This window comes from Diadema antillarum, unplaced genomic scaffold, assembly GCF_040938485.1.
Source record: "Diadema antillarum isolate AM-2024a unplaced genomic scaffold, OU_Dant_1.0 seq00000720_RagTag, whole genome shotgun sequence".
Taxonomy (NCBI): Eukaryota; Metazoa; Echinodermata; class Echinoidea; order Diadematoida; family Diadematidae; genus Diadema; species Diadema antillarum.
In genome coordinates, this window is record NW_027271624.1 from 2,571,119 (window position 1) to 2,593,030 (window position 21,912).

The 21,912-nt window shown below is 40.4% G+C and overlaps 1 protein-coding gene across 1 annotated transcript; it reads right to left on the reverse strand.

Annotated features, from left to right (window-relative positions):
* Window positions 1-2,241: 2,241 nt before the first annotated feature.
* On the reverse strand, window positions 2,242-20,522 carry LOC139738087 (COP9 signalosome complex subunit 1-like; the record flags this gene model as incomplete). The annotated part of the gene is made up of 6 exons (XM_071648749.1): window positions 2,242-2,633; window positions 14,892-14,939; window positions 15,632-15,718; window positions 16,562-16,699; window positions 18,615-18,801; window positions 20,428-20,522. Coding segments are annotated over 6 exons (624 nt in total), but the record flags the coding sequence as incomplete, so codon positions are not given.
* Between the last annotated feature and the right edge of the window lie 1,390 nt (window positions 20,523-21,912).

The window sequence follows — 21,912 nt, forward strand, 5'->3', positions numbered from 1 at the left end:
TTTATTCTCTCTTTTTCCTTTCTCTCTCATCTCTCTCTCATCTCCCTCTCTCTATCTCTCCCTTCCCCGCCCCCTTCTCTCCTTCCTTTATCTCCACAATCACTGCTCTTTTTTCGGAAGATCTTTTCATGAGAATCATTTCACCATGTTTCCTTTCATTCCATCAGTTTCTTTTCATTCTGTACAGGTGCAAAAACCCATCGTACAGGTGCAAAAATCCATCGTACATTGATCACACGACCACACCAGTCTAGTTTTGTTTTGTCCATGCCACTTCATGTTTATTCATTTAATTATTATTATCATTTTTGTTTCTTGGTACATTCAAAATGAAGGAAAATGGGTAAGGGATGATTGAGGAAGTATACAGAGAGAATCAGGAGAGAATCTGTCATTCAATAACAGAGCCAACAACTCTCTCTTCTTTCTTATTCTCTTCTTATCCTCCTTTTTTTTTCACTTTGCATAATAAACAAAGTAATAAGAGCTGAATTGCATAATATTCACAGGAACATCATCGTATTAACTTTGATATAATAATCATTACCAAGCAAATCATCATTCTAATATTGTCGATCCACTTGATTTTACATCAACGATCTTGAGTACTGCTCTGCTATACCAGTATGCAATAGCTTCAAGCACAATGAGATAATTACTTGAGACGCACAAGATGAATAAGGATTACTCTACAGGGTTATTTTTAGCTGCCCAATATTAAGTCTTCATGACAGCCCTTACGATGAACAGCTTCAGCAGCCAGATTGCTAAAAATACACTGCATTGCTGAGGCTTTACATATGACTGTTGTTATTGTTGTTGTTTTTTTACACTAATTCTCGGGTATGGATGAGCTTTGCATGCCAACACTGTGTACTGTAGGCCTGTTGACTTGAACATACCACAATGGTCTTAGTATACACACTCCAGCAAAGAATGGTGCCTTTATTAGACTCTCTTTATGAGATTCTCTTTAAGGCAGTGTTCATGTGGTAACATGCTGTTTTATTCTCTCTTTTTTTGTCAAATGGAACCAATGATCTTTCATGCATGATGAAATGCACAGTACACCACTCTTTGCTCCAAGACAGGTAAAACTGTAAACATGGGTTACAGGCCATTGTCATAGGATGTTAATTTGTCTACTATTTCATTCATAATTTCTGAAATTCTACACCCTCATCAGAGAAAACTATCAGGTGAACATCAATTGCTATCAAATGTGCTACCTTGTTACCATTGTGAGGCATTCCGCCGCACCTTCAATGCTTATAGTGACATGGTCAAGTGTCAATATGAGAGCACCAGAAACCAGACACTTGTAAATCAGGAACACAAGTTGATCTACTACAATGTAGCAACGTAGCTGCCATCCCTCCTCCATTTTGGAGAGTGTGTCTACTTCCCATGTTGTGCCAGTGTGCAATGTATGGCAGGGGCTATCTCCGGAGTTGGCCTTATTCATTCATAAGAATCTGACAGGCCTTGTCTGTAGCATCTTCTATTTATCTGCTAAGGCATTATATGCAATACATCTGTATCTAAACATGTCTTCAACCTCTTAGAGGGGAAAATTACTCATGGAAGCTAGCTGGTCTTGGACCTACAATCATCTTCCCAATAAGAAATTAATTCCTTTCTTATGTTTTTTTTTTCTTCAAACACTGATCAGCTTCAGGTTTTGTGTCCCTGATATGAGACAGAGCCAGTTCATTGACACTCCATTGACTCAAATCTTTGCAAATTCTCTAACACAGAAAACAGACCACATCACCTCTTAAAATTTGTGTGCCCCTTCTGCAATCCTGAAAATCAGATCCCTTTCACAGGCTGGTATATGGTAGAGATTCACATTCTTAAGTAACATGGGCTTAGCATTTAACTTCTTACAAAAAAAAAAATCATATAAAAAAAACCCTCTTGAGATGTGCTACCATGAAACTTTATACATAATCTAGGAAGCCATTTTGCTTCAAGCGTACATACAAGTTTGTGACATTTGCAGAAGGGATGTATGACCTTTAAATATTCTACAACAGTCTTCACCCTGTGCCATTAAACACGATCCGAATTGACCCAAACTGCATTGTCTTTGGGAAACCCTCAACGGTGCCCTCAAGACAACACAAATTAAATATCATCAAAGCAAGGCATAGCACTTTACATGGTCTCTTGGAAATAAAAAAGAAAAGAAAAAAGCTGCAGGTTTTACATTATGCAACATCCTGAAAGCAGCTGGTGTTGTTCTTTTCAGTTTTGTACAAATCTTTACGGAGCCATACCTCTGTCTCTCCTTCTTCTTAACCCCAACATATACATAAATTTGGTAGAGAGAAGTAACTACATATCAAATTTTGCAAAAAGCTCAGCAGGAACACCCTATGAACTCTTCTGAAATGATGCAGAGCATACTTAGTCTTTGCACCATGATGGTATTTAATCTCTTCCATGATCAACTATGGAGGATCTCACTACAAATGCAGATTCCAGCCTATGAGGATAATTGAGCCGGTTTGGGGTAGAGTCGCAAGGGAAGGGGGCGGTCATCTAGGGCTCAACCGTCATCATCGTGTCGACGGGGCTATTCCACTTCCAACGGCTACACCTTCTGATGCACTAGAACTGTCCTGTAGCTGTAAAGATTAAAAAGCAAACAAACATGGACATATACATACTTGACATCGTTAAAGCACGGTATTGCTTTGGCAGTTTAATGTATAAAATGGATAGAATATCTTCATATCACATCATTTAGCACTGCTGTCAGAGAGATGCCACTAAGAATGTCTAAAACACAGAGTCCCTATTGTGGAAACACATGAGAGACAAAAGATGACATGATATTCCAGAATAATCAGGTTTTTACAATATCACAGATATGAAGATTTGTCACAATAACCGACAACTCAACATATGATTTCACTGTATCTGCTTTGTCTCGTTTTCAGGGACAAAACCTTTAAATACAGACATACTGGCACTAAATGACAAATGAGATGAACAATGCCTCAAAGACTGATAACACGATACATTACGATATAGGACTGTGGGGTCACATTTGCAAATAATAGAATGTGTAATTGCACAAAGAAGCAAAGGACGCAATCCACATAGTTGTATGGATGTGGGCAAATAGGTCAAAAAGAATACATGTACATATTAAAATCAAGGCATAAACTTTTCAGGCAACATTTAAATAAAAGTAAATGAGAACAGATATATATTTTCATTCAATTCGACAACAATAAAAAGCACATGATGTCATGATGTGACCCTAACTTGATGAAAGCATCATATACCAGGCATGGTGTACATGAAACCTGCTTTATAGCCTTTTAGCTCCCAATGTTCTTCCACAGTTCCTGCCATTAAAGGGTGTGTACAGTTCTGGTCGAGGTGAAGATTTAGCTTTTAACGTTTTGTGAGATATTCAGAAACCACTCTATGAGATGTCAAAGAGCATGCAGTTCTATGGGGTATCAAAAGCTTATTCGATGAAAATCAGTTTTGAAATGGCTGAGATATCCAAAAAACAAGGTGAAACAAAGAGATACTAATAAAGTTGGGGCATGTCGCCTTCTATTATTTGCTCTTTTTTGGATATCTCAGCCATTTGAAAACCAATTTTCATCAAATAAATGTCGAATCCTTCTTAAAATTACATGCTCTTTCATATTTCATAAAAGGCATTTCATTATCTCACTTAGGAATGTTCAAAACATGAATCCCAACCTCAACCACTACTGTACAGTCCCTTTAACATCCACTACCATCAAAGATATATTTGTGCAAATTATATATGGGCAAACTGGTGTACTGGGATTGAGAGACTTAATGCTTCCAATCCAGGACACTGGATCCACTGACTGTGCACCATTTCAGCGACAACTACAATCCTAAAGAAAAGCTTGAGAATATACGCCACTACTGCCTAAGACTAGGTAGAACACAAAACGCTGGAAAGGGGGGGGGGGGGAGGATCAAGGAATCTTAAGTATCACGCCTTATTACGAGAACTGTATTACATGGCACACTCCAGCGATAATCTCAAGCATGATACGAGTCAAGAATTTCCCTGTCTCTGTGAGACCCTGGTTTGCTGACAAATTTGCTCAAAGAGCCTTCATAAAGTGCATATCAGGGCAGCCCCTGTAACAGTTCAATTGTTTTGTGAATTCCATTGCCTCCTGCTGGTTTCTTAATACACCAGATCTCTGTAAAGAGCACTAAGCAATCAATTCCGAGTTTTATTCTATTCTATTTGTTTTGTTGTTGTTGTTGTTGTGTGTGTTTGTTTGTTTGTTTCCAATGCCAGCATTCACGGACAAGACGTCTATCCTACCACCTAAATCCCTCCCCCCCAATACACACATACAAACACCCACTTTGGACTGCTACCAAAGCATCCTTCACTTGACGATTTGGGAATATTTTGTGGGCATCGCCTTGGCTAATAGATGGCTTACTGGAAGATGACCTAAAACTGACGGAAGGCTAAAACTGACGAAAGGCTAAAACAGGAATGGAGGACACAGACAGCAGGGTTCATGTAAATCAGGATACTATGTAACAAGGCTTGTAAAGAAAGAGTTGGTGATCATCCAGTAAATGTCACTTGTAACATGATGCAGAAAGCTGTATAGTGAAACATGGAAGAAATGTATCCCACACTATACTGTTATAACACAGCGGGACAAAATACCTGTTCCTTCACACAGACGTGTTTGAAAATGTCACTGGGATCTGCAGCTGTGTGATGTAACATAGCATCATTTCATTTTACCTCCACCAAGAGAGGAGGTTCTGTTTTCGTTACCGTTTGTTTGTTTGTCCGTGTGCAAAATAACTCAAAAAGTTGCAAACGGATTTGGATGAAACTTGCAGGAAAGGTTGACAGTGACACAAGGAACAGATGATTAAATTTTGGCATTGATTCCGAAACTTTTATGGATTTTATGAAGGATTTTTGATATTTTGGCAGGTAGGGTCAATGAACTTGACCCTACACTGGGAGCTCAAGCTGCGTATTTTTGAAGTTTTCATACGCGCTCTAATGTGCGTGCTCTACTGCAAGGTGTGCAACGCAGCTGAGGGTTGATGACGTAACAAAAGACTTCAATACTTTGGAATTTGGATGATTTATAGCATGCCATATGTACAATGGGTGGAAATCACTGATCTCTGGAAGAACAGGATTATTGGTGGAAATTGGCGGAGGTCTGCGCTCTCAGAGTGCTTCTGTAGTTATGTGATGGTATTGTATATATATGGAAGTAGAAACAATTGAGTTCTTTCATTGATTTCATTCATTGCTGCCACTAAATGCTCCATCACATTATGTCATGCCATGAAACTTGCCAAAGATATTCAATAAGAAAACAATCAGTCCAAGTACTAGGGAACCTCAAAACAGCATACCAGATGCATGATGGGCAAAAACTTTGAATTTCATGGATTTTACGGGCCCATTTTTATAAAGCAATGATGCACAGGCCTATTTCGTAGATCGGTGAGAATTGGATGCTTTCATCCAATTCTCACTGATAAACTGTGTCCTGTGCATCATTTGTATATTATTGCATTTGGCTTCTTATTGAGGTTTCACTGTCATTACACAGATAAGTCTCTATTCAATGCTTAATGTTTTTGTTGGTTTGTGTGTGCGTATGTGTGTATGTATATGTCTGTGTGCATATGAGCATGTGTGTAACAGTAAAACAATCAGCAGTGTATTGGTGCACAACATTTAAACAATGGCTAGAATAACAAATAAGTAATAGATCATACATACTCATTCCTGCCTGTCTTCCCCACCCACCCCATCCCCCCTCTCCACCCCTACAACCCTGCCCCTCCCATTGCCCCTGTAGCGGTTTCCAATATTTCTGTATCTTTACTGTCTGGCTGCCGTCAATTATGCTGTCTGACAACTCAGCATTCTGTCAACAGCCACGCGAACTTTCTTTGTGCGCCGGCACGAGACAGGTGCGCACTACATTCTCCGCCTTTGTCATCGTGCCGAGGTACGCGTACTTCACATTCCAACAGTAGTCGGATTTTCATAAACACACCTCTTGTTTTGCTGTCACGGAAACAACCTACCAATTAGTGGCGAGCTGTACACCTTCACCAGCCAATTACCACTCTCAAAGCTCCTGTCCGTGACACGTTTTCTCCGATCACGCTGTTTCATTTTTCACGCTTCCTCACTTCACGATTAGCTTTCACCCTGAGAGCACGTTCTAATCGTTGGAGTCACTCACGTCCGCATATCACGTCGGGGGGGCTAAATGTAGCGGTTTCCAATATTTCTGTATCTTTACTGTCTGGCTGCCGTCAATTATGCTGTCTGACAACTCAGCATTCTGTCAACAGCCACGCGAACTTTCTTTGTGCGCCGGCACGAGACAGGTGCGCACTACATTCTCCGCCTTTGTCATCGTGCCGAGGTACGCGTACTTCACATTCCAACAGTAGTCGGATTTTCATAAACACACCTCTTGTTTTGCTGTCACGGAAACAACCTACCAATTAGTGGCGAGCTGTACACCTTCACCAGCCAATTACCACTCTCAAAGCTCCTGTCCGTGACACGTTTTCTCCGATCACGCTGTTTCATTTTTCACGCTTCCTCACTTCACGATTAGCTTTCACCCTGAGAGCACGTTCTAATCGTTGGAGTCACTCACGTCCGCATATCACGTCCGTATATTACTTCCCACGTCTTTTCTCGCGCATGATACCTCGCGCCGTGGACTGCCATTTCTTACGGATTATTACATTTCATACGGAATATTACACTTCCTCGGATTTCATACCTCGCGACATTCGCTCCTTTTTGTATCGCGACTTGCCCTTTCTTCATGCTCTACACTCCAACTTGGGGATTTTCTACGTAGCTGCATTCAACGCGATTCGCGTCGTTACATCGCTGCATCGGTCCTGCTAGCGTGCTGTCGGTGGTGTGCAGACTCTATCAGGGACCTCGCAGTTCTTCGACCCAGCGCTCCAGCGGTGGATTCTACCCTCGCTTGTGCTAGTCGCGGCACCCGGAGGCTACTCCACGCTGTCGCTGGATCATTTGTACATATTTATATGGGACACTGTCGTCTTCGGACACCCAAAGTGCATTCGGAGTTAGTCCATATTATTTAATATCAGTTCGGGAAGTGCAATACCCATTTCAAGGACACTGTTCACCTCTACTGGTGCCCTGGTGTTTTCTACAGTCCATACACTACTGTCATACGGTCGGCTACCATTCCTGCTGGTGGTACCTTACTTCAGCCCTGTCGTCCTGTTTGCCATTCGGTGAGTTGTTAGGTATTACATCATAGGCCCGTACCATAATACCTACACCCCCAAGGCTCCAGATCCTGCACAACCTTAGAAGTTATTATCTTTTTCTTCCCCAACAGGCTAGCTGCATCAAAGGCAACACTCTCCACAAGGATCATCCCTTATTCAGGGCCTTTCTAGTCTGACTACAGGCAGCAAAGAGAAAAGAGAAACAAAGGAAAGAAGGAAATAAGCTTCTTGAGGGGGGTTCTTTATCTTGTGGTTTTAAAGCAGCCTCTGTCGTTCAATAGGCAAGGGTACGGCCAGTAACCTCGCCTGTGTTTTTCTGAGCCTCCACTTTTCCCCCTTTCCATTCTTCCTTAAAGGGATCGTATAGTTTTGGTTGAGACCTAATTTCAATTTCTAACATTTTTTTTTGTGAGATAATGAGAAACCTCTTACAAAATATGAAAGAGCATGTAATTCCATGAGGAATTCGTTTCTTTGATGAAAATTGGTTTTGAAATGGCTGAGATATCCCAAACAGAGCGATTCTAATAAAGTGTGGGACCCACATTCTATTCCGATCGCTTTTCCGATTGTTTTACTTTGTTTTTGGATGTTTCAGTTATTCCAAACCCGATTTTCATCAAATAAACTTTTAATTCCTCTTAAAGTTGTATGCTCTGTACTATTTCATTAGTGTTTTCTTGGTATCTCGCAAAAAGTTAAAAGCCCAATTCTCATCTCCACCAATACTGTACCATCCCTTTAACCCATTGAATACTATTCCATCTTGTTTGCTTGTCATGATATTGTCTAGTGTCTGTCCAGACTAAAGCCAAAACAACACTGCGAGATGCGGGCAGAAATAGGAGGGAGGAGTGGGGGGGGGGGGGGGGGGACAAGGATTTCAAAGACTCAGAATATCTGGAATGGAGAACCAATACTATTACTGACAATGAAGACATGTCTCATGAATCCCCACCAAGAAACAAATACCAGCTTCCTTTGGAGCTCTGAGCAGTTATTTTCTACCCCACTCCCTCTAACCCCCCCCCCCCTTCTCCTTTATGTTTGTAACACAGCACCAGTAAATCACAGGTTTCTTTTGGTGGGTCTTCAGGTTTCCTTCACTGACCATCCATCCATTTAAAATGGGGGTGGGGGTGGGGAAGGGGGAGAGGAAAAGTGGTGATATAAAGAGATGAATGGCTTAAATTAAGACTTGACTCCGTTGAAAATAGGATTTTGTGAAGGAGTCTTCTCGTTCCCAAAGGTCAGGGAGATGCAATGCAATCAGATCTGTGAGGGGCGGTGCCGGAAGTTGAAGATAAAGCTTGCATAGCGTAGTCAATGGGAATGCTATAAGGAGCTCATTGAAACCAAGATTACACTGTGTCCCTTGTATATCACCGACATGAAAACCCTGGGGAAGTTCACTGTTATGCATCTAAACACTATCACACAAAGTACGTAATTCAAGCCCCCATCCAAAAAAAAACAAAAAACAAAAACAAAAACAAAAACAGAAACAAAAACAAGTAGAGCATATACACACACAAAAAAGGTAGAACCCACCTTTTATTACGATTGCTTTGTTTTACTTGTTTTTTTGGATATCTTGGCCATTCCCATACCGATTTTCATCAAATAAACTTTGAATTCCTCTTAGAATGTTATGCTCTGTACTATTTCACAAGTGTTTTCTTGATATCTCGCAAAAAGTTAAAAGCTCAATCCTCATCTGCACCAATATTACACTATCTCTTAAAGGAATTTTCTGGCATAGTCTACTCTTAGTGCAGTGTTTCCAGCTGAACATTCAGAGGATACACATCATATAAGGTATAAGTAAAAGGCAGACTTAGCAGTTGATATCAAATGAAGAAGAAGAAGAAGAAGAGGAAGAAGAGGAGAAGAAGAAGAAAAAAGAAGAAAGAAGAAGAAGAAAAAAAGAAGAAGAAAACTTTGGAAGAAATATCATGAGTTTGACAGAAAATCAGGGGTAGCTTGTGAAAACCACCAGCAGCAAGTGACTTTCAAGATCTTGAAGATACATATTAATCTGTCCGGCAAACACTCCTATCACAAAAAACCAAACCAAAACAAAACAAATGAATAAACAAACAAACACAAAAACAAGCAAAAAACTTCTTGCCAGTCATAAACCGAAGCAGTTTTATCCAACTGCTTCCAGACACTGGGTATAATATAAATCAAATTCATGGGGCTGCTATCAGTATTACAATTTGCAAGCAATAGGGTATGGGTTGAAAGCCATAACTTTGCACATTATGTATTGCCTATATACAAGGAAAAAAAAGCTACCAAGATCACCGCTAAAATCAGAGACAAGTCACACTCTAGCCTTTGTCATTGGACTTGAAATCATTCTATTCATCTGATAACTGACTTACAATTATTCTCCACAGCCTTTAGGTGGCATAGTCAAATACATCTCCACACATGAATCGTCCGATACAATTACACTCGTTAAGCTTAGGAACAATTACCAGACCTAATTTGAAACTCTGGTGGTCGTTACAAGGGAGGGTTGGGATACATAATCATTGTCCCCCCCCCCCCCCCCCCTCCCCCCCAAAAAAAAGGAAAAAAAAAAGAGCAAAACTCCACAAACAAAGGAGAGAAAAGTGATTAAAGACTGTTTCCAGAGCTATCCATGGCTCCTTCAAAAAGCCTCCATGGCTAAGATACCTGTACTTGGCATTGTCACGGTTGCCTATTGTATCCTATGGTGTTTGGCTCTCAATAGCCTTTAAACAAGGCGACTCGCTCTGCGTGCCCCCGTATAGCGCGTTTACCCCACAAACCTGTTGGCCGGCGAGTGGAGCGAGCCGCCTTTATCCACTCGTTCAGGGATGTGTACTTTTGTCGTTGTTGTCGCTTTATATTCTTTGACAAATTTGCGTACAAATTTGACGCAGAAAATACACACGGCACCAAGGCAAGCCTCGTTAATATTAAGTAGAATAAGAATAGTTACTTAATATTAACGAGGCTTTAATATTAACGAGGCTTGCCTTGGTGCCGTGTGTATTTTCTGCGTCACATTTGTACGCAAATTTGTCAAAGAATATAAAGCAACAACAACGACAAAAGTACACATCCCTGAACGAGTGGATAAAGGCGGCTCGCTCCACTCGCCGGCCAACAGGTTTGTGGGGTAAACGCGCTATATGGGGGCACGCAGAGCGAGTCGCCTTGTTTAAAGGCTAGGCTCTCAAAGGCTTCTTTTTTTTTTTCCACTGCAGATGAGAGGGGGCTTAACAATGATCTTCAAATCCCTGTGATTACAGGGCCAAGCTTGGATGCATTCCAACAAAAAAGACAACAGGGTATACAGACATGTCCACAGCAGATGGGATATCTTTACAAATCACTGAATGACACTTGACCATGCCCCTCTTCCCCCATCCTTGTCCTCCACTTCCTCCTATACTGTAAATGTGGACATTTTTGCACTTGGGGGCAGGTAAGACAAGTTTTGCCCGTTTTTAATTCTCTGGAATCCACACATCAAATACTGGAACATATGGCAAGCAAAAATATTTGTGAGCTTTCATTTTTGTGCTAGTTTGCACACAAATTTCAGCGCCATGAAAATCTCCACTTTCACAGTAGGTGAATGTAATAAGGAAAGTATGGCACTTGCTCTCTTTCAAAAGGAAAACTATTCTCATATGCTGGCAGATATTGGCAATTTTTGTTCTAAATAGTGCACATGTGCAGACGAAATGTGTGAAATAAAGCTGTGATGACACAAATTCAGTTGGGAAAAGATGAAAATGCAAAGTAATAGCCTCAAAGGTAGACCAACAGTATTGAAAATTCAAAGCATGTCTGATCGTGGTTGCTATGTAATGTTTTGTGATCAATTACACATTGGGCCAGAGCAATATCCTCCCCTAATAGCCTAGAAACCTAAATAGCTGCTCCTTTCATTTTTGTGAGCCCTCCCATCTTGAAGAAATGAAGACGGGTTCAAAGCCTTTGATATGTTTCTTCATTTGGTAGCAATTTGAAGAAGGTGGAAGGCAGTCATTCAGTTATCATTTTAACTTGAATATTGCTACAGGTTACATAACCTGACCATAGCTTGACATAGTTGACATGCCCATGCTAAAAATCAAAACTAAAACCACAAAATATGAAAACACAAGTTTTGAAGCAGGTGTGCAGTACAGCAAGTATGGGGAATATTTGGGTATGGGACATTAAAATCAAAGCTTTGGGGAAAAGAAAGAACAAGAATCACAATATACTATTAGAGTATATATGTAATATTATGGTTTGATTTTGTCACTTTGACATTGATAACACACTGTTAACAAAATATTGCCTTGGTCTATTATATCCAGCACATGTCATTTGGTACCCATGGAACAAGGGGGATTTGACCTGCATCTTGCCTGTAATGAAGCGCTTGCAAATGTGACATCTAAATGACAGGATCATTCAAGCATAGAGAGGTGTGAAAAATACTTCACAGGAGGGGGGGGGGGGAGGGGGGAGGGGGGAATAATATATATACAGGGCTGGACATCAGCAGTGGCCGGGTGCCAGTAAAAATTAATGCAGAGCCACCAAATTTCCAAAAAGGCCATCTCTTGGTGGCCTGATTGGGTATCTAAAATTCAGAATGAAATTTTTATGCTTTATATTGGGCCACCAAAATTTCAATTCAAGATTTTAGTGGCCTGAATGGGCCATCAGAGAAAAAAAGTTGAAAAAATGCCATCAGTGAAACTAGAAATGTCGCTAAGGCGACTGGTATGCCTCCGCCATAATGCATGATTCTCCTAATAGGTCTATAGTACATGTGGACAATGTGTGATTACATTTTCACAAAACTGGCAAAATATTAAAATGACATGTTTGTCACAAATGTATCGAATGTTCACCTTCCTTGACCTATGTTTAATTGGATGAATAGGAGAGCATGTATTTGGGGATTTAAGAACTTTAACTTCGACTTTGACCCTTTCATAAGTTTACGCACTTGAGTAATTGTCAAGGTATAAATTGTATGGAGAAAAAGTGCAATTTCTGTATTGAACAGTAAATTGTTATCATTTTCATCTGGCCTTTGATTCATAAGAGAATCAATGTCAGGCAGAACATACATAAATATGTACTAAGTTTAAAGATAACTTGAGCCACTTCCGAGATATGGAGAAAGAAGTAAGTTCAGCACTTTCACTTGATCTTTGACCTTTTGACCTTTGACCTTCTTGGTAAAAAAAAAGAAAATCCCAGAGAATCTCTAGTGGGTTATACATGCATTTTAAAAAAATAATCCTGCTGGCATTGCATAAATATAAGGAAAATAGTAAAATGTTGAAGTATTGCCCTTGACCTTTGACCCCTGACCTTTGACCACATGAACCTCAAATTCCCTAGATAACCACTGCCAGTCAGTACATGCGTATATACTTTGTTCCATAAAGATACCTTGAACAATTTCCAAGATACAGAGAAAAAAGTGCAATTTTAACATTTTACTTGAGCTTTTGACCTTTGACCTTTTGACCTCATGACCCCAAACTTTCACCAATGAATCTTGATTGGGTAACATGTATACACTAAGTTTAAAGAAAATATCTTTAGGCGTTGCATAGATATGGGGGAAAAGTGAAATTTTAAGCATTTGACCTTGACCTTTTGACCTTTGACCATGAGCATGTGCACCCAAAAGTTGATAGGCACAACTTCACCTCCTAATACACATACATGCCAAGTTTCATTAGGATACCTCAAAAGGTTTTGATAGTTACCCTGTCCACAAAATTCATTACGGACGGACGGACGGACGGACAATCCGAAAACATAATGCCTCCAGCACCACTTCGTGGCGGAGGCATAAAAAGTGTCAAACCCTGACAGAGATATAAGCACAGGACAGAGTAAACCAGGAGTCCTTGGGCAACTTGCATCTCCATTGAAACAAAGGAGAGGGAATATGTGGCCCGCTACAACAAAAGGATCCGAAAGTCAGGGAGGATGATTTTCTGAAAATGACATGACATTATTCCATTACTCTTCCTCTTCAATTGTGTATATAACACGACTCATAAAACTACTCAGTTGTGGAGATATTGGTGATTTTATGAAACCACGTTGAGTGGTCCAGGAAATCAGCGTTTTGAGAAAACCGCCTTCAAAGTTTCCTTTCAGATGCAATCATAATCAAGGGGAGGTAAGACAGTTTTCACCTCTTGACAATAGAAGGTCCGCTCATAGCAACCTCCGCGATGTTCATTCAAGCTTAGCGCCAGCAGTCTACGCACGACCAATCAGTAACCAGGGGGCCACACACTGACCAATAAGATCATTTCCTCGTTCCTAAGAGCGGACTCTATCTGTGGCACTAAATCCAAATCTTTGGACACATTTCTGTTCTGATGGCAGTCAGAAATTCATGGCCTGGAAAAATGCTAATTTCTTCCCTTTCCTTTGATCATTTAGCCTGGAAATTTCGGCAGATGATAGACGATACATTAGACTACAAAATTATGCAAAAAACAAACAAACAGAAATCCGTTCGTTTTGATCGATTTTGATGATCTGACTTCAAACTCAATTTTCGCGGCTCAGCCATCAGTGACTTCAGGATCTTTTTGTTCTAGCGGGTCACATATTATGTCAGACTGCTTCACACACATAGGTACACCAGGGTGGGTGTGGGGTAGGGGGTTGGGCGGGGATTCACTCTGATGAAATGCACTGGGCAACACTGTGCAAGGTAGATACACGGACGGGAAGAGTGGGCGTTGGTGACATTTGAGCCCTCACCTCCGTTAACACTCACATTAGAGAACTACATTGAGTCAGTGGTGTCCGTGAATGGCAGGATACGAGAGGTATGTATGGGGGGAAAAATATGAGAATTACGGGGCGAACTCCGTGGGGATCAGAAAAATCTTGTTAGTACACTATGTTTTCAATTCGATCCATGGATTGGAAAGCGGAGGTGACTCATTCATTCACTCATTCACTGTCCATCTTTTGACATAATTGCAGACATGAATCTTTTGTAAGATTTGCCTGGTAGATGGTAAATTTGTGAGAAAGTTTTGCAGTCTAACAATGGGGGAGGGGAACAAGTCTTTGATCATTCCTTGCCAGTGGGTTCTTGCTACAAGTGACATGAATAGATTACGGAATATTTTCTTGAAAATCAAAGTTGTCACCTCCCCTCCCTCTTCCATATGTGTGTGTAAAATTAAGATTTTGAGTTTTGTTGTCTTTTTTAAATGAAACCAACAAGCATACAACAATTTGCACGAGTCTTTCAGTGACTCTGAAATAAAACACAATGTACCATTCACTGTACGGATAAAAACTGTGGACTATGAATGGTGTTTAAGAAGTTGAGTTAAACTGCAAGAAGTTTTGTGAAAGGGAAGAGGTGTAGAGTTAAGAATTGGTTCCCAATCTCACGGATCTGAAGCACTACTGAAGGGCTAGAATACAAACTCCACCATTCTGAAATAAGCGTATGTCCACAATGCACTATCAGATGCTGTTATATTTTGCTTTCAGGATTAGACTTTAGTAACATTCAGGTCCTTACTTTTGTGAGCACTTACCTTAACTTGAATCTTATTCTTCAGCATGGCAGACCTCAAAATCAAAGCCTGAATGCAAAATGAGACAAAAGTGACAAACTATCAACAGCTATTTTACCATTGAAATACCTCTACTGGCCCACAGTATAGCTGTTGACACTGTAGGCAACATGCCTTGTGGTCAAGACACAGCTGGTTCACAGAAAAAAAAAAAAAAATCAATGAACAATGCTATCCAATCACAAGGCAATGCAAGATACATGTGTAATTTAATGGAATTGTGAGTGCAGCTTTCATTGTGCTGCGGCAGTTGGCAATTTATCGATTGGTTTTGGCAGGTTTATGAGTGAAATATGCAAACTTGGCACGTCGCTGACTGAGTCATGCATGCGAGCATGGCACATAAAGATTGAAACATCTGGCCATAAAGTACGTACTTGTCACATACTACCTCCAAGTGGTTTAATGATGCATTAGAGAGAATTGAAAGGAGAGCTCTCAATGTTCACATGATCTCTTCTTCCATTCCTTTTTAAATAATTTACATTCCTCTCTCTGTATATGTTCCCAAACTAAACCAAATTTTGTTTGCTCGTTGATAAATTCAGAGCATCTGGCTGGTGGTCTGGAGAGATTAAAACATTTTGAATATTTTGTTGCAATGATACTGTCTACCACTGATCAAACATCACAGTTCATATGTGTGAGAAAGGTGGACGAGATGTAAAAAGGGAGTAGCTTCACATAGCTCTCAGGATTACCTTTGTCCTCCTTTGGAAAGCCTTTCCCATGGCCAGGGACTTCTCAAAGGTTGAGCTTCTCTGGTCCACATCTCTTGCATACAGAATCTGCAACACCACAAGAGTACAAGTCAATGAACATATGCAAACTCATTACAAAACTTCTTGCTTTTTAAAACAGCACAAAGAGAAAAAAAAAAGAACAAGAAGAACACACAAAAAGGAGAGGACATTGAACAGTGGTTTATGAAAGAAGGACTAGATCCATGTAGGAATGCTTGCCTTTAATAATTTGTGGCATCGACTATACACTAAGAGGGTTCCCAACATTCATCAATCGAATCAGTGAAATTCCAAAGGGCAGTGAGTAAGATGCTTCTGTCTTACATGTGTCTCAATGGTCAAAAACAATTCTCAAATCAAGGAGATATTCATATAATTTTTGATCTAGAAAATGAAGAAATCATTTAAGTTTTCAGGTTGCCTCTCGTAGAATTAGGGAAACTTGGTAGCTCTCAGCATTCAAACAAATTGTTTGAATGCTGCTTGAGCATTTGTATTGGATGTTAGATTCTCTTACTACCAGGCATATATTGTATGTAGATAGTGCTTACATAGTTCAAACTTGATTTCAAAGGATCTCAGATAAGGCGCCCTCAAGAATAATGTCTTTCATTTTAGCTCAAATGATATTAAAGTGTATCAATACCCTGAAAATTAACTTTCTGACAGGAAAGAGCATCATTCTAATAACATTTTCTGAAAACATGAGTGTTTGAAGCTCTTTACAAGTAGAAATAATGATAAGAGAAATATTCCAAAATATTACAATTTGTGTGTTATCACATGATCATATTCGTCCAATCACTGACTTGCATTTGACTATTAACCCCTACAACACAACAGTTTGTGCCCTTCTGGCACCGAATAACATCAGTCTGTGCATGGCACCTTGCTGTGAGAGTCGATTCTGGCGTTGATCTGTCCATCCAGGATGAGCTGCATCAGTTCGTCTTCCAGCTCGGCCACGGAGGTGTTGAAGGCGCTCGCCATCTTGTTCAGATCCGCCGAGACATATGGGCTGAAGTACTGTGGATAAAGAGGAGATCATATGGGGAAGGGGGACACTGTCAAGAGTAATCACAGTATCCCTCGACACATTTTAAAGTTTGCTGCCAAGTTCTTAACTTCATCCCTATAGAGAGACCACAAAATGCCACGTCATATTTACTTGACGGTGCCTAAATTTGTCCACTGTGTGAACAGCAAATCAGAAATCCTAGATCATACTTCAATCGTTATCACTATCTTTTGCAAACCACTTTTTTCTTTTTTTCTTTGTAAACCAACATTTGACATTGAATTACAAATTAGTTAAATTACAGATCAGCGGTTGCAATCTTACAAATTTCATTTGTTTGAGGGAGACAAACTGAAGAAAATTCAACCTCAACCTTCACCCCTCTACGTAATATTCTCTTGCATTTATGAATACCTTGTCCGCCTCGGACTTCTTAACATAAATGTTGGAATTTCGGAGCTTGGGTATTTGCTCCAAGTTCATTGTGTCACTGCCGGCAACCAGGGATAGCCTGGTGGTGGTGTCGCTGCCAGGAAAGCAGTAGATGACAGGTTCGAGTCCCTTGGTTCCTTTTTTTTGGACATGTTTGTTAAATTACAGATCAGCAGTTGCGATCTTACAAATTTCATTTGTTAGAGGGAGACAAATTGAAGAAAATTCAAACCTCAACCTTCACCCCTCTACTTAATATTCTCTTGCATTTAAGATTTGACATGTCAAATTTTCACAACCGGTTCTGGTCTTTCAACCAATCATGCCACAGCATATGTACTGACGCCGATACAATCCTAAGCCTAGCTATGTGGCTTGACCACATAGTGTGCAGTGTCTAGTTCACCGACTGATCTTGTGACCCGGCTTGCCTCAAGGGCCATGTGACCAGTTGGATTATGTTGTGAGCAGTGGGCTTAAGCGACTGGAATAATGATATCTTTAACCTGCAACCTCCTAAATTCTTCAGAGACTTGGTATGTGCCCCACCCAATTCCTGTCATCCTAGAGCCAATCTGGATGACATCACTATTTCTGATTTAGTGAGAAAGACATAAAGATATGAGGTGAGGAATCACTATTATAATGGATGATGTCTTTGTAATTGGATGAAAGCCGTATTTCTGATCTGGGAGTACACGATGGAAGTGTGGGATGGAGGCAAAGATGTGAATGATGTCTCTTTGCTTATTTTAGCAGATGCAAGCCCTGTTTATGACCTGGGATTACAAAACAGAATGGTTGGGGATGTGGGTGAGCTCTTTTAACTGGATGAGAGCTCTGTTACTTATCATGGAACTCTGGACAGCAGTACGGGTGAAGCATGGAGTATGGGTATGTCGATGTTTCTTAAATACTTTTACCTGGATGAAAGCTCTGTTTCTGATCTGATCGTATAAAATGAATCTAATGGGTGAAGAATGAGGTATGGTAGATGTTTCTTGCTTTTACCCAATTGAGAGCTCCGTTTCTTATCTGAGGTTGAGGATGAATATGATAGCCTTGTTTGCTTTTATCTGAATAAGAGCTGTGTTTCTGATCTGAGGGTATAGTATGGGGACATGGGTGAAGGATGGGGTATGGTAAATTCATCTGAATGTGATACTTGGATGAGAGCCCTGTTTCTAATTTAGGGGCACAATATAGGTTGGAGATATAGTTTGAAATTGGGGTATTGTAGACATTTCTTCATATTTACATGGATGAGAACCTTGGGGGTGTTTCGTAAAGCTGTTCGTAAAGTTACGAAGAACTTACGGACGACTGGTGATCTGGCACATCAGAACTGGTCACCAGTCGTCCTTCGTAACTTTACGAACAGCTTTATGAAACAGGGCCACTAAGTGTCTCTGATTTGAGGATATAGGATGGAGATATACTTGGAGAATTAGATATATGGGATATGAAGATATGTTTCATTTGTCTTTCTACCTGGATGAGGGCTCTGTTTCTGATCTGTGAGTAAAGGATGGAGACATGAGGAGCCAGGTACATGTCCAGCAGGAGGTTGTCTTTGATGTCATCCAGGAGCTTGAGGCAGGAGGCGTACTTGGACTCATAGAACATGAAGATGATGTCACGCAGCTGGGGCTCCAGCTCCAGGAACAGTTTGAATGAGCTGCAGCATGAAAAGTCAGTGTCGTGCTTAAGAACCAATTTTTCAGTGTGTCTAAACTTTGGTACACATTTCATTTATTGTAAGGTTATGTTAAGGGGGGAGGGATAAAGATCTCTGCTAAAGCTTTTATGTTTCCAAACTATCATAGTTTTTCCCTGTCTGTATCAGAGAAGCAAAGCGAATACTGTATATGCCACATAACTAGTGAGTCTAAGGGTGCGTTCGAGCGCTCTCCTAAAGCGAACTGTACCGTACCGTACCCGCGCCAGAAGAGCCTTCGAACGCTCCTAAAGTGTACCGTACCGTGCTGTACCGAGCCAAAAGTGGACCACTTGCCGATGTGCTCCAAAAGCGTACCAAAGCGTACCAAAAGTTCGTTGTAAAGCATGTGCGTATCATGTGCATACGTCACAATGCAAAAACATCATTCTCTTTGTTCGTGACAGCTGTAAGTAGTTCAAGCGAGAGGTGAATGACATTCTTGCTGTAAACAAGCGTGACCTTTTCTAAAAATAACTCGTGAGGTACGCTTTCTCCACAGAGCGCTCGAACGCACCAAAATTGGCATGGTACGGTACGGTACGCTTTAGTTCAGTTCGCTTTGGTTCGCTTTCGAGCGCTCGAACGCACCCCAATGTTTCACGAAATGGAACTCACAACAATTTCGCGAGTGGCTAAATTTGCAATTGTGGAGTACAGTACTGAAAAGAGAAATGTGTGCATGCACGTAACGTTCAAGCTGGAATCAGAGTTAATATTTTCGCATAAAATTCATGCACATTCAGGAAAACCTGATGGTACATTACGCTCCAAGAATTTCACTTCATAAGCCTTGGCATAGCAAGAAGATATCAACACACAAACCTATTCCAGGATATTTCACACTAATTCAAAAGGTGCGCAAGAGTAAAGGGCAAGTGATAGACTGTTCACATTACGGTGTTAACAGGATGACGCTTCCAAGAAACATGACAATGATGTTGCACATTCAAGTTGATGCGATTGTGTATTTGAGAGGCCTATTCAAATCATTGTTGACCTCAGTTTAATTCAAATCAAAGAACAAGATCAGAGTAAACATATCCAGATACAGAACAAACTAGAAAAGCACTCTGAGAGCGCAGACCTCCGCCAAGCATGAAGCTTATTTCCACCACTACATTGGTCTTGTTCTTCCATAGAGATATCATACGTACACACAACATCGGTGCTAAAAGTCGCCAGATTTCCAAGTATAGCAGCTTTTGTTACGTCATAAGCCTTCAGCTGCACGGCTCGCCTCGCCCCAGCAGAAACTAGAGCACGCACTTCAGTGCGCGCAGGCAAACCTCAAATACGTGCAGCCTGAACTCCCAAGTTCATTGACCCTACCTGCCAAAACATCAAAAATCCTTCATAAATTCCCCCAAAATTCTCGGCTCATTACCAAAAGTTTAATAATCGTTTGTTACATGTGTCATTCTCAACCTTTCCTGCAAGTTTCATCCCAATCCGTTAACTACTCCTTGAGTTATTTTGCACTCAGACAAACTAACTAATTAACTAACTAACTAACGAACAAACACACAAACCAACAGTAACGAAAACATAACCTCCTCCCTTGGCGGAGGTAATAACCATGCATACCTGCTGGATATCACATTCTTCTGGAGTTCCTGCCTGTCAAATGATGCCAATGCACACAGGCCTCCGTACATTGCAACATTGTTGGGTGACATGAGCTGCATTCATACAACATATTAAAAGGAGACAAAAAAGAGCGAGAAAAAAAAAATGTTGTGCTTCACTTTACATATAAATACACATCAAACAATCTCAGCTATGGTTCTCATTCTAAACTTTTGACAGTCTTGGCTCTACTCAGTTTCATTTTGATACTTTGTTCATTAAAGCATTAAGATAAATAGATATATCTATACATTACAATATTCCACAGCAATAACAATAAAAATCTTCCCTTTTCAAAGTGGAGATGATTAAAAGTTCCCGAATTTCTGATTTGATTTTTGTACTCTATTTGTGGACAAAAATGACAGTTGAGAGGTCATAGAAGTTTGTAATTGACAGCACTGTTTTTCACATACATGTTCAATTTCAAAATTCCACTGCAATTTCATTTCTCTGTCTTATTTCCTGAAGACATCACCGTTGTTTCCTTGTTTTTTCGTATTACATAAACAGGATAATGAAGTGCAGTTGTTTTTTTGTCTTTTTTTCAACACAATGTCTGACAGAGCTCCATTAATTATCAAGAGTTGACCCTGATCAAAGAATGATATATTTTTTGACAACAATGGTTTCAACTAATGTCAACCACGTCATCAACTCTTTGTAACACGGGTGGGGGGGGGGGGGGGGGGGAGGCTCTGCATTCTAATATCTATGTGTCCAAACTGACAAAGAAATGACAGACCAGAGTCACAGATTTGCAATGGTCACATGATACTGATGGAAAAAACTTTTCTATGGAGTTTCGCCTGATGAGGGCCTCATATCACAATTCGCATGATTTGGTGTCAGTTTGCAACCACTAAACAAACCTGATTTTGATTTCGCGCGTTTCACAAAAGTCAAGATTTAGCAAGAATGAAAAGTTCTTGTCTACGCTATATGCATCAAACGCCAGTTGCAATTTATGAAAATTTTGTGTCGCAAAAAAAAAAGGAAGTCGGCTCTAATTCGTGAAACTTTCATGCCACAAAAACAGTTGGCTTTACAGTATATTAACAGTAGATTCTGATCAATTTTCAACTAATGTCAACCATGTCATCAATTCTATGTAACATGGGGGAGGGGCTATGTTGTAATCTCCATGTGTCTTTCCTGACAAAGACAAGACAGACTAGAGTAACAGGCTTGCAATGGTCACATGATACTGATGGAAAAGTAATTGTGAACTGCTACAACAAAAGGATCCTAAAGTCGCTGACGGCTGAGTCGAGAAAATTGAGTTTGAAGTCAGATCATCCAAATCCATGAGGGAGTGATCTCATTGGTCAGTGCGTGGCATCCTGGTTACTGATTGGTCGTGCATAGACTGTTGGCGCTAAGCTTGAATGAACATCGCGGAGGTTGCTAGGAGCATACCTTCTATTGTCAAGCGGTGAAAAC